The sequence below is a fragment of the Onychostruthus taczanowskii genome, unplaced genomic scaffold (assembly GCF_017590055.1).
Source record: "Onychostruthus taczanowskii isolate IOZ18803 unplaced genomic scaffold, ASM1759005v1 scaffold49, whole genome shotgun sequence".
Classification (NCBI taxonomy): Eukaryota; Metazoa; Chordata; class Aves; order Passeriformes; family Passeridae; genus Onychostruthus; species Onychostruthus taczanowskii.
Genome location: NW_024502458.1, coordinates 3,422,238 through 3,435,140, shown reverse-complemented (window position 1 = coordinate 3,435,140; position 12,903 = coordinate 3,422,238). Strand labels below are relative to the sequence as shown.

The 12,903-nt window shown below is 41.6% G+C and overlaps 2 protein-coding genes across 4 annotated transcripts in view; one reads left to right on the top strand and one right to left on the bottom strand.

Annotated features, from left to right (window-relative positions):
- Positions 1–283: 283 nt before the first annotated feature.
- CUNH11orf58 (chromosome unknown C11orf58 homolog) lies at positions 284–5,757 on the top strand. Its single transcript, XM_041415083.1, has 5 exons — positions 284–406; positions 481–561; positions 1,780–1,840; positions 3,364–3,473; positions 4,224–5,757. Exons 1-5 carry the CDS (start codon positions 347–349, stop codon positions 4,431–4,433), a joined length of 522 nt encoding a protein of 173 aa, XP_041271017.1. The 5' UTR covers positions 284–346; the 3' UTR covers positions 4,434–5,757.
- Positions 5,758–11,104: 5,347 nt separating this feature from the next.
- Positions 11,105–12,903, bottom strand: part of PLEKHA7 (pleckstrin homology domain containing A7) — a 146,615-nt gene continuing 144,816 nt past the window's right edge. For 2 of the 3 annotated variants that reach the window (XM_041415124.1, XM_041415126.1), the window contains one exon: positions 11,105–12,627. The gene's annotated coding sequence lies outside the window, so the exon portion shown is untranslated. The remainder of the gene's footprint in view (positions 12,628–12,903) is intronic. The other variant, XM_041415125.1, reaches the window with a different exon arrangement.

Sequence of the window (12,903 nt, the reverse complement as noted above, 5' to 3'; positions counted from 1 at the left end):
GCGGGGCACACAAACACGGACCGGCGGGCACTGAAGCCAGCCGAGCAGTGGGCAGAGTCCGCACTCCCGTGCGCCGAGAGAAGCGGGAAGTACCGGGAAACGCCTGCATGCTAAGAAAAAAAAATCCGCCTCCCGTCTCCCGGCAGCGCCGCCGCCCGCCCCGAGGCGGGGCCAGGCCCGGCCCTCACGGCCGCGGAGGCCTCTGGGACACGCAGTCCCCGCCAGCCCGCGCCGCACTGACGCCGCACCGCCCAGAACTACCGGTCCCGGCGCGCCCCGCGCCCGCCCCCGAGGGAGCGGCTCCGGCAGGAAGGCGGCAGCGCGGCCCGGTCAGCCAGCCGCGGCCATGAGCTCCGCCAGGGAGTCCCAGAGCCACCACGGCCTCAAGCGAGCGGCCTCCCCCGATGTAACCGGGCGCGGGGCGGCGGCGCGGCGGGGCCGCTCGGGGCGGGCGGGCGCAGTGAGCGTGTGCTCCCGCAGGGCTCCAGCAGCTGGGAGGCGGCGGACCTCGGCAACGAGGAGCGGAAGCAGAAGTTCCTGCGGCTGATGGGCGCCGCGAAGGTGAGGCCGCCACGCTGCCCATGGCCCCCACGGGGGCGGGCACGGGACCGGGGTTCTGCGGGGCGATCTGAGCCAAGCGACAGCAAGCCAGAGCTGCCGGGCTTTGGGGCTCTCCTTTCGGAGGATTTGGGGTTCACCGCTGTTGTATCAGCAGCCGTGTTACACAAAACGGCGCTCGGAAGTTGTCGAGTCCTGCGCCGCAGCTTCATCCCCACCCCTCGGCTTAAATGCTCTCAGACCGGCTCGTAAAATTACTTGTTGACGCTTCCGGGAGACAGGCCTTGTTACAAATTAACAAACCTACGTACTAGGTCTGTAAGTTTCTCTGACACTGGAAAAACTTTTAAAAGAGTGGTAGCTTAAAGACTAAACCACTAAAGTAGTAAACCTGGGGAATATTTTTAAAGAGAAAATACGCTAAAACTAAATTTCTATTATGCTTGCTGCAAAAAATGCTGCAAAACTGGTTAAATGTAATAATGATTTTTTTTAATGTATAAAATGGTGGTTTAGTATTGCACTTTTACTTACTTTACAAAAAAACCCTTTTTACCTGTAGTAACTTATTTTGCTTGAATACAGTAATTTTGTAAGCTAAAGTAGCTAACTGTATTAAAGAGGTGAAAGTTAGGACGTTGTGGTGGATAGAGATGCAGTGCCCCATTAAAGCATCCCACTACCACTAATCTGAATGTCTGCTTGGGTACTTAATGCCGCTTGCTGTGTAATGCCAGCTCTTGCCTACTGGGACACATTTGCTAATGAGCAACTACTGAGCCAATAAATTAATCATCACTGTGAAGGTCTTACCTGACGCTGTGACCAGTCTGAAAGTGGGATCATCATAAGATGCATGGCCTGAACTGTTGCAGAGTGTCAGAGAAAGGGTAAATGATCAGAACCTGATTACACATCTGTCTGGCATCGTGTAGTATAATTTTTGTATCAGTGGCAAGAAACAGACTGAAATAGAACCATCTCTGGGGTCTGGGAAGAGCAAGGAGTGTGTAGTTGTTGGGGTTTCTTTTTCAGAAAATTAAGCAAAAGAAAGATGAAGCAAGCTCACCTAGAGGCAGCAGCTGTTAGCTAGGAAAGCTTCCAGTCCTGCAGTTGGGTGACAGGGTTTGACAGCAAACCTTTTCGGTTCAAGATGTCCAGGATGTTGGCAGAGCTGTCAGTGCACCCTAAAGCTCCAAAACAAACTGCCTTTTCTTTTAGAAAGAACATACTGGCCGCCTTGTTATCGGAGACCACAGATCAACCTCTCACTTCAGGACAGGTCAGTTTATCCAACAGCTGATACAGAGTTGGAAATCTAACCCTTATTTAGGAACATTCCAGTGCTCTGAGCTTGGTAGATACGGCAGGGAGGAATTTCAGGATTCATGGCTGCAGCTGAGGATGGGTCAGGCTGTGGAGTTGTAGAAGTTCCTTATTTCTGTTAGATTGCTGACCAGTGGTTTCTGTGACTGCACTCACCTGCCTTCTAAAGTTCAGTACATGCCAGGATATCCAAACTATGTACATAGAAAAGAACGGGTTGATTTGTCCCTGACCTGGTTACCTATTGAATGGAAAGATCTCCACCCTAAAGCAATGAGGGAAAAGCTGCAAGGTCATCTGCAAGATCAAGGCAATCAGCAATAATTGGATGTCTGTAGGACCATGGTAACTCCTTATCATGCTGTCTTGGGAAGTCAAAGTACATGGCACCGAGCTGGGTTGGACTGCACTGCCTGAGAGAAGCCTTGATAAAGCCTTGTGGAATAGCAGCTGTCAGCACTCCAGAAAACTTTCCCTCATATTCCAGAATACTTTCCCTGATCATTTTTCACGTGATGAAAAATTATCTATGGCCCAAAATAAGCCTGAGGATTGGTTCCAGGTGCTGCTACTGTTAGCTTACAGAGACTGAGAATCACTCCTTCATACCTGAATTTCTAGAAAGGAAGTGATGCTTCTCCTTGAAGTGATATACAGAATCAGTACTTGTTGGTTAATGGCAAAAAGTTAAAATGTTGGGGGTTTTAACACTCTTTTTCCAACGTACAGTTCTTGTCCTTTTAAAATAACGTACATCTCTAATTTCCAAATGAGGAAAGGTGGAATGCAGTACAACCTTTCAGCTTCACAGAGATACAAATTAAAAGCTACTGTTGCAGGCCTCTTGGGGAGAATTAGAGATTGCTACATTTTCCAAGTACGTAGGAACCTTAACTATTTTAGACCACTTACTCAAGTAAATAAAGAGGCTGTAGAAGTAGCTCATGAAAATTAGTTTTTCTGCTAATTGCTAAGGATGGAAAAATACAGAGCTGTAGTAACTGCACCTTGTAATTTGGAATGCATGAAACAGTTTCAGATAGAGCTCCATAAACAAGAGTGGTGTTATTGTCCCAAGGCGTGATGCTATATCTGAGGGATGATTTCATCACAGTAATCCTGTGTTATATAGTGAAGGTCACAAAGTTTCTCCTTGCTGGGGCATGTTGCAGTATTGGCTGGAAGCACAGAGAAGTCACACTGATGACATTTACCTTGTTCTGTAGAACATAACACTGCATAGTGCAACTCTGGAATGCATCAGGTCTCAGGAACTTCCCAGCTCTCTTTGTATCAAAGCCATCCTGCTTGCACCCTTGGTACTGTTGCTTTAAAGACTGATTGTTGGTATGCAGTAATACTGGATCCTAGTTTAGAATGGTTGCATTTAAACTTCTTGCCTTTGAAAATGTGACTTCCTGTAATTTGGTGTCTTTGTTAATTTGAATAACCATAACCAAAGTACCCTGGACAATGCAGGGGAAGAAGACAAGAAAATGAACGAGGAGTTGGAGTCTCAGTACCAGCAGAGCATGGACAGCACCATGTCGGGGCGGAACCGGCGCCACTGCGGGCTCGGGTTCAGTGAGGTACCGAGTTCGTTTCTGTCTGATTTGGCTTTCACTTCACTAAGACAAGGTGGTACTGGGTTTAAAAATCCAAGCAGACTTCCACGGTTTGGGTTAAAGGACAAACTTACTGCAGCCACTTGGCTGCTGTTTGTGTACACTGTGGTGGTCATGTAGGTGCTCATAAATGACTGATGCTTCTCGTTCTTCTGAGAAGTGAAGACTTCTGCTCCGGAGCAGTCAAGACTGATTAGGGCACAGAGTGACAGGGTGTTGCTGAGGAATACATAAACAGGCAGGATAACCATCTCCACTGTTGTTAGCAGTATCATTGGATTACTTCAGCATTCCTCATGCTGCAGTTTGCTAAGTGTCCTTTGAGCGATCAGTCACAAATGTGAATTCTTGATGCCTAGCCTTTAGTTCCATTGTGTTACTCTGTGACAAATATTCCAGTGTCAATACTGGAATTACTGAACTGGTGTGATCTAGAACTCCAGACTCATTGAATGGTGTCTTTAGGATTTCTGCTGTAACTAAATAAACCAGTGGTGATGCATCCATGTCACAGCTGGCATGATTAATCACTTCAGGGAGTTGCTTTCTGTCTAATAGTTTGTGTCTTACAGGCCTCTGTTTAGCAACATGACCCATTTTAGTACCAAAATGAAAGGAGCCATTAAGTGAAACAATTTCACTGGGAAATTTTAAAGGCTGCAGTGGAGTTGTCAGGAAATAATAATTTATCTCTCTCATAATCTGAACTTACAGTTTCAGGAAGATGAACACGAAGAGGAGGCAGCTGGACACTCCTCTGATGAGAGTTCAGATGATTCTGAAAGTGGCTCTGATTCAGAGCAAGAGGAATCTGCAGAGGAGCTACAAGCTACTGAAAAACATGAGGAAGCCGAGGTTCCAGAAAACAAAAAAGAAGCAAAAAGCAACTATAAAATGATGTTTGTGAAAGCCAGTGGTTCATAACTGCAGATGTAACAGCTTTGTATTTAAAGTACAGTAAGCCTTATTGTTACAGTGCAAAGTGGAGGACTGCTACAGCACAGATCTTTGTATTTTGGTTTTAAAAAGACCCTGTTAGATGACAAAAAGTAGTATTTGCTTTCTGTTGCCATGGATAACATTTTTATGGGCGCAGTGATATTACTGGTTTTTGTAAAGTGTATAAAATCCTGGATGGAGAAATAAATTTGTTTTGTTCCTGCCCAATCTTTACAATGTTATCTGAATTATCCCTTCCCTTATTCCATGCCAGATAAGGAAGCTTCATGTTAGTGGTTTATTCAGTTAGTGCCCCAGTCTTGAATTTTTAACTATTAAGATTACATGTGAATTACGTGATGTTGCATTAGTTGTAAAATACCAATATCAGCATTATTCTGTGATGAGCTTTAAACAATGATTTTGCCTATAGATGCTAGTGTTGGCAGGGCTGAGGAGAAATTGCTCAGTTTTGTGACAGCATTGATCACTGTATCCAGCTGAAGTCCTACTGGTCTGGCAGTTGCATAGAGAATATGTTTTAGAAAAGCGTAATACAACAGAAGGCTCTAATTGCTTCTTTGGCTTTCTAACGAGGGAGAGGAGCTGTAGTTGTTTCTACCTTTCAGTAGAAAAGAAATTGATTTTTTGAATTACTGGTTCCTGGCTAGAGCACTGAGCTGTTATTAAAAATAACACCTCCCAGAGAAACCAGTTTACTTTGAAAGAGAAAGTATACTTTGATAATTAAAAGAATATACAAATGGTTTTAGCTTTTTTAAGAATAGAATAAAGAGTTAAGTATGCGAGCCCTTCTTCCTTTTCTCCCTGCACATGCATCACTTGGAGGTCTGAGTCAATTAGCACAAGGCTGTACCTGTAAAGTCAAGCTGATATGCCTAGAAAGCCAGGAGTTCAGCAACTCCTCCCAGCAAGAATTAAACACATCCATTCCTCTGCAAAGTCACTGCATTCATGTAATGAATAAAATATCAGAGCTTTTTAGACTTTTTTTCCTCTTAGTACGTCAGACAGATCACCTGCCTCTCCTGGCTGGGAGAGCAGGCCATCTGCCCTGTACCTCTGGTACCTCCACAGCCGTGTTCCAGAGACACTCGGGGTGCTCCTGGAGACTCCATTCCTGGGTACAATTCCTGATGTGCAGACAACATTTCCATGCCAGTTGGCTGAAGAAAAGCAGCAGTTTGTACTATCATTGCCTAGTTGAATGTAAACATTGCAGCATCAGCTATTGGGGGAGGACTTGGAATAAGTATGGAAAAAATAAAAGTTATACTGTAAATAGAAACTGAGTGTAGATTTTGATTACTGTGTTTTACTACATCTGCATTTAATACAAGCTCTTCCACTTATTCCATTTCAAGATACATGTTCCAGCAGCCACTAACAGTCATTTGTACTTGATTTGTGTAGATTTTTTTTTGTTTTCCCAGTACTGCAAGCTTCTAATACATAGGAAAAAATTTAAGTTGCTTGTGCATTGTGAAGAGAGAAAAAGCTCACTAAGAGCAGCTTTCCTAAGTCAATCTCTAGGAAAGAGAGTGAGATGCCTCCCTAAGAAATCAGCTGATCACTTTCCTAATAGACTCATTCCAAGTTTTCCTGGTTAGACCCTCAAGCTGAACTCAAACCAGCAATTCACTGTTGAAATTCTTTAGCTGTAGCTGCCACTCACCTCTATTCCTTCTCTGTCCCAGCAGTGCTGCTCTCTGAGCTCTCCCATCAGCATGCAGCCATGCCGAGATTCACGGTGGGTTCTAGAAAAATCCAGGAAAAGCAGATCCAGCTGGCCAGACCTGCAGAGCTCTCTACTGACAGACAAAATGAGGGGCTCTTCCACTCAGTCTCTTGCCTCCCTGATTAGGCTGTCAGTTTCAGTTATAAATAAATAGAACACACAAAGATTAAAAAATAAACTGAAATTAAACTATTCTAGATACAGCTCTGACCAGGAAAAAAAAGAAAAAAATCAGCAGGACTTCCATTCCCCAGAAGTAGAACACCAAATATGAACACCTGATGAGATTTGGGGTAACAAAGTCCATGTCTTGCTTTACTCCAGCCAGCCCTTTGCTTTTTCAAGTTGGTATGGAAGGAGGTGCCAGAGATGACAGCAGAACACATCATAAGCAGACTCTGACTAATAAGGGCAGCTGCATTTGTCTATTAAAACAAGACTTGTCTACTGAAATTCCTCAACTCAAAGACCAGGTAATTTCCATCTCAATAGAAAGGCCTGTTCTACACCTCAGGGAAGGACTGAAGTTAGGCCTCAGAGGGTAATCACAGAACAACCATCACATCTGCTAAGTTTTCATCTGTTTCTAGACCACACTGAAAATTTGCTTACACAAAGAACAATACAGGTACATTCTCAGCACTTGGTTTGGAAGACTGAAAACACCTGAACGAGGTCAAATGCACTGGTGTACCTGTTCCCCTTCCATTTGCCCTGGAACCAGGAACCCCTCCGGTGAGCTCCATCTCAAGTGCTTACAGGTCTGGCAGTCACCACAGAGGGTGCTTCTAAGCCAGGTAAAAAGGGATTCTCAACATCCTACAGGAATTCTCTGAGGCCAAGGAAACCAGATCTGTAAGTTGCCCTGTAGTTTCTTGCAACTGCTTTGCAGTTTACTCTCCCTTTCTTCCTGAAGAGGAGGCTGACAACTTGATTCCTGAAAGCACAATTTATAGGCCAGCTTCAAAGCTGTAGGTCCCTCTAAGGCTCTGGTTGGGGAATTCACATCAAAGACGATGTGCACATGTTGTTCTGATGCCAGAGAGGACGGTTGGTAGAAATCTCCATGGATTTGCTACAGTCCCCAGTACAGGGATTAAATTATGCACTGAAGCTGCCTCTGTAAACTGCAGGAGACAAAGAGAATAAGTGGCAGTGCAATATCTCATAATCAAAGCTTGGCACAGCTCTTTGCATCAGCCTCTTGGAAGCTGTCAGGGGATTAAGAGAAGGGACATGTGTCAAGGTACCCTCAACTGAAGGGACAGAGCAAAAGCTGATTTTGTTTGCTTTTAAGCCTGTCACCTCTGCACTCTTCCTGAGAAAAATACCTTAGTGCAAGAGGTGTACAGCATCATGATAGAGGGTGAGTTTCCTTAGTTTCTGCACAGCATTAAAGAGACACAACACTTGGTGATTTAACCCAAGTTGAGTTAATTTTCATGTGCAGGTGCAGAAGGAGCTCACAGTTTCTGCTATTATCTACACAAACCCAGTATCATTTATGGTGGCCATATGAGGATCCAGTGGAGAAAAATTAAAAGACAAGACTGAAAAGAACTTTAGATGCTGCCTAGGAACAAAGAACAGCAACTGGCAATAGGAAAGACAATTGTCCTGCTACCAAAACACTACCCTGAAGTCATCATTGATTCTCCTTCTTCCACTACTACCATCAACATCCCACTCCCTTGTTTAATTCTTTCACAAGGTAGTTTTTGTACTGGGACATGAAACATTCTCATTTCCCAGCTATTCTTTCTTACCTTCACTACAATTTAGGCCAAGTCCTTTCATAGAAGCATTTTGCTGCTGGGCAAGTCTATGCATTTGAGCTCTTTGCATCTTTTTACTACCTCTCATTTCCCACCACCAGGCTGCTCTCCACCCTCACCTTCAGCCTCTTACTTACACCTTGCTTGCAGATACATCTCTGCCATGATTTTTTACAATTTCACTACTCACCTTTAATTTCTTAATCTCTTCCTTCTTTTAGTGCTTCCTTATGCTACAGCTCCTGGTAAGAGGATTCAAGAAAACATCATTGTCCTTCAAGCTTACATCTGGTAACACAATTTCACCAACAGCAGCTCCAAAAAAGCTAATTCTGTTTTCTTTAGAGGCTGTTTTCCACTCTCTGTAAGGCAACCAGGAGCACTGACATGTAAATAAGAAGTCAACAGTGCTCAAATGTGCATAGACTTTCTATATGCATTTACTTTTTACACATATTCAATATTTTCTGGTTTTATTTACTTTATAATTTGCACTTGAAATCATTCCACCATCTCCCAGCAGCTTCACGGTAGCTTTTATAATCTTACCTCCCTGCTACATTTACCTGTAGTTTAACATTCCAAGTGTGGTTGTTGCACAGGATACCTCAACAGACTTGTATTAAAAATGCTCTTTAAAATTCCAGAGCTTTGAACTAAAGAAATATCTCAAGAAGTTTTCATGGAAAGTTCATTGCGGCTGGTTCAATTCAGCTGCAGTTAGATGCACCTTTTCAAATAATGGAAAAAAAAAATGTAAAGGGGTCAGACCCAATCAATACAGTTGTTCAAACAGAATTTCAGGCACTGTGATGTGAGGATTTTTTGTGCTCTTTCTTTGTACTGCTCTGCTATGAAGTAAGGTTGCTTTTGCTAGTAGAGCAATAAAAATCTTAGCCTTTTGAATACAGCCAACTAACCAATGGGAATCTTAACCAGGTGTGGAAAATATAGCAATTTTTTCATGTTTTTCTTGTGCATGGCTTTGTTCTTATAAGCATGCAGTACATGGGCACACAGACACACACAGCACAAGTAAACACTTTAAAATACCCACAGACAGACATAAATCAGAGGGGTAACATCACATCCTGCCTTCTGCATCTTCTAAGTTTTGACACTAGGTAAATCTGGTTTTTCCTTCATAGAACACCCAGAAGTTAATTGCTAAGACACCTGGGAAATAGGTGGTATCCTAGGAGGGAACAGATGCTGATATAATAAACATACATATATATTTGAAGATCTGGAAGCCAGAGCAATAAATGGTGCAGGGGGAAAAATAATGGTGTGAAGTACCAGAATGGGTTGGGAGTGTTCTGCCTTCTCAGAACAGCAATCCCTTCCTCCAAAGGCTGTGGGGAAACCAAAACCACCCTGATGGACTTTTAAGAGCTTTTTGAAATAGCAGCACACAAGCTTAGTAGCATCCTTCAGTAGCTTTTCCTTCCACACCTAAGATACTCCCCAGAAGAGAATCTCTCAGTAGTTTCCTGAAAAACCTCCTTATCTACTTCTGATGGGTTTTGTTTGTGGGGGCCTTGGTGGTGGTGGTGGTGTGTTTTTTTCTTCCCAAGTGTTCCAAAACAACCTGGATGTCTCTAAGTACTGCTTACCTGCCCAGACCTTTAAAACAAACAGCCTAATACAGATGCACAAAAACAAAAAGTGCTATAAGCTCAGCAGGATTCCTTATAGCCCAGCAATCACACAAACTTTAAAATAATAGTGAAAAACAGGGGTGGAGGCTGTTGTGCAAGTCTTACAGTAAGGTGAAAGAGGTGCCACTTACAACTATCAGGCTGTACCTTTTATAAATGCAGATGGGCAGTAAACATTTAGTAACTTCGGCTGAAGAAATTTGAAACAGCTGTACATGGGAAGAGAATTCAGCCTGCAAAATTTTTGCTTGGTATAACTTTACAAAACACTAATTAAAAACCAGCACAATCAAAAGAACTGACACTGTTTTCTAATGACTGAATTCAATTAGTCCCAAACACTTCACTGTTCAATAGGCAGAGGGGAAAAAAAGTCCACTTTCTGACCAAAATTATATTGATCTGCAAGTTAACATAATTTTTTCCAGGTTTAATATTAGAAAGTAGTTTATAGCACCCTGAAAAGAGCATGTAGATTTAAAAAAACTGAACTGAAAAATGAAATTGACCCAAACCAAACGCTGTGCATAGGAAAACTAGTCATTACTATTTAAAAACTACACATATCCTTACAAAAGATGGTCACTAAGAACAGCATATTTCACATATTCAACAAAAAAGTTTCGGAAGAAAAATTACCTTATAATTTTTTCCCCAAATATGGGATTAACTAGGGACATGACCAAAATCTCTCCATCAAGACTGGTTTTGTTGAAAATGTTAATGATGTAACTGTTTAGGGCGAAATCCTTCTTTTCCACACAAGCTTGAACGAGCAGATTTTCTGTGTGTGATCAAAGAAAAGAGAATGGACATCTGTCCCATCCTGCAGAGCAGCACTGCCTGTGCTCCCTGCCCTTCACTGCTTTGTTCTGCCCCACAAAAACAGGATGAGGACACCCTAAAGCAGCTCAGCTCCCAATTTCTGCCACTCACATCCAAAAGCCAAGGACTCACAGCCTCAAACACTCACCCTCGAGTTCATGCACTCAACACTAAGCCACAAAAACAATTTTAATTGTTTTTTTTCAGAAGAATTCAACTTCTCCAGTGCTCTCCCATCAACTTTGGTGTCTTTTGAGGGAACTGCTGAAAAGTCAAAGGCTGCCAGTGAGCTGGAACTCTGCCAGTGCCCACCATCTTCCCCTCAGCCAACACCTCACTCTTGCTATTCTAGAATAAAGACAGATTTCATCAATTGCTTAGAAAACATTTCCAAAAAAAAAAAATCAACTAATATAATAATAATAACCATAAAAATGTAAAATTGGTGTAGAGAGAGCCTGATTCAAATCCCAGTAAAATAAATGCAAAACTGGGGAACTTCAATGGGATTTGAAGCAAAGAGCAGCAAGATATGACAAAAGCACAAATGACTCTGGATTTCCAACTAGCTGGACACTGACAAGAGAGCAGACAAGACACAGGCAATAGGAGGCAGTTATGTTAATATTTTAATCTGTACATATACCATTTTCCAAACAGTTACATTTTATTTAAATTAATGTTTTCTTGCAAAATATTCATTTATGCTTTCAAAACTTTTTCATAAAGGCAAAAATAAATCATTATTTTGGCAAAAGGTTTTAAAGTTGATACTGGCAGTAACTTGAGGTAAAATAGATTGCATTAGCTAAATATATACTTTTAAGAATATTTCTGAGCATAGTGTTAATATATGATGATTTGTCTTAGAGTCTGAAACACAAAGGTCAATTCCAAGGGGGTTTTAGCTACTACTTGAATACAGGGAATAAACAAGTTAGTGGTTTCACAAAATACTGCAGAAGTATTTCTCAGTTATTCCTCATCCAGAGCTGAACTCAGCTACTAATTACATAACATTGGGAAGTTTTTGTATGTCTTGCATTCAATGCATACAGAGGGTTTTTTAAAATATAGTTGCAGTAATACATTTAGTCTTATTTTCTCCTTATTTTAACCAGCTCACCCTTTGCCCTATGTGTAAGAACAGCACAGAATTTCAAAGTTTGGCAAAGATAAGCACCAAGTGAACGTATACAGGAAATTAGCAGGTGCCACATTCCATTAGTTTTGCTGTTTCTAGGATAAATACTAGTCAGAACATCATATTGTAATGTCTATTGAAAAAATATAAGAAAAATATGTATTTACTAGCCAAATGACACATTGTCATTGTTTATTGCTTACTTCATACATTTTAATTAAAAATCAACTTCTTTCACATCTCAACTTGGAAAAAAAAAATTGTTAGCAGTTTGTTATAGAGGGGCCAGCACTACTTTTTCAAGGGCAACCTAAAAAACTGTGGATTGATACCAGCAAGTTAATCATCTGGGATCATAAAAAAGGGAGTTAAAACTGGCTTTTGTTATGGCTTTCTTGGGAAATTAGTGGTTACTAATATTTAGAAATTCAAGCTAACGGTTCTTGCAATGGATTATTTAATGGGCAAAAGGGTGGGTGATTAACTCTACAAAAATATTCAATCTGAAACACCCTTTCACCAAACCTGTCACCCATGTTAGCTCTATCCATACCCTATCAATGTGCTTCTAGGTTTGTTCAAATTTGCAGGCTTTTTTTCACAAAACTTTACGATAGGCATCTGAGCCTGAGGGGGAAGTAACAGCATCTTTTAGTATCTATGCAAGAAGTGTCTTTTAAAATGAATTCAGCCCTTGATTTAAAAAAAAAAAAAAAACCCTAAAACACATCATTCTAAAAATACATTGTCAGTATTTTACAGAGTTTATTAAAAGTGCTGTTTATTCGTATAAAAGGTGTGAACTAAACTGAAGTAAATAAAAAATGATCTGCAGCTCTCTTCATTTTCATAGAAAATTCCCCTATCATTCTCTGAATGTCTTTCCGGAAGAAGGTGTCACCATCCAAGGAGAATCTCCACAGAAAGCTGGAAAAGAATCTCCTCTGTCCGCCGCGCGGTGTCACAAAGTGGGATTTGCCTCCAGTCTCACGTCAGTGTTCACTCACTGCTTTGGCTGGTGTGAAGGAAAATAAAACATGGTTAAATATTGAAGAGAATCACCCAATGCCAAGCAGTAGGAAATTGCAGGGAACATTTTTTTAAGCCTTTTGCAGTTTGACAGATTCATACAATTCATACAGACACATTAAGCCAACAATTGTCTCATGATGCCACTGATGCTCAAGCTCCTGTGTGCCCAGCACATCACAACTACTTTCTTTCTCTGAAGAAAATGCAACTTTATATAAATATATATCTATATATTATCTATAACTGTATATCTGTGTGC

Coding starts and splice junctions, on each gene's coding strand:
- CUNH11orf58 (XM_041415083.1), top strand. CDS start 347: ATGAGCTCCGCCAGGGAGTCCCAGAGCCACCACGGCCTCAAGCGAGCG. Junction 562..1,779: donor GGCTGATGGGCGCCGCGAAG/GTGAGGCCGCCA, acceptor CTTTTCTTTTAG/AAAGAACATACTGGCCGCCT. Junction 1,841..3,363: donor AACCTCTCACTTCAGGACAG/GTCAGTTTATCC, acceptor TGGACAATGCAG/GGGAAGAAGACAAGAAAATG.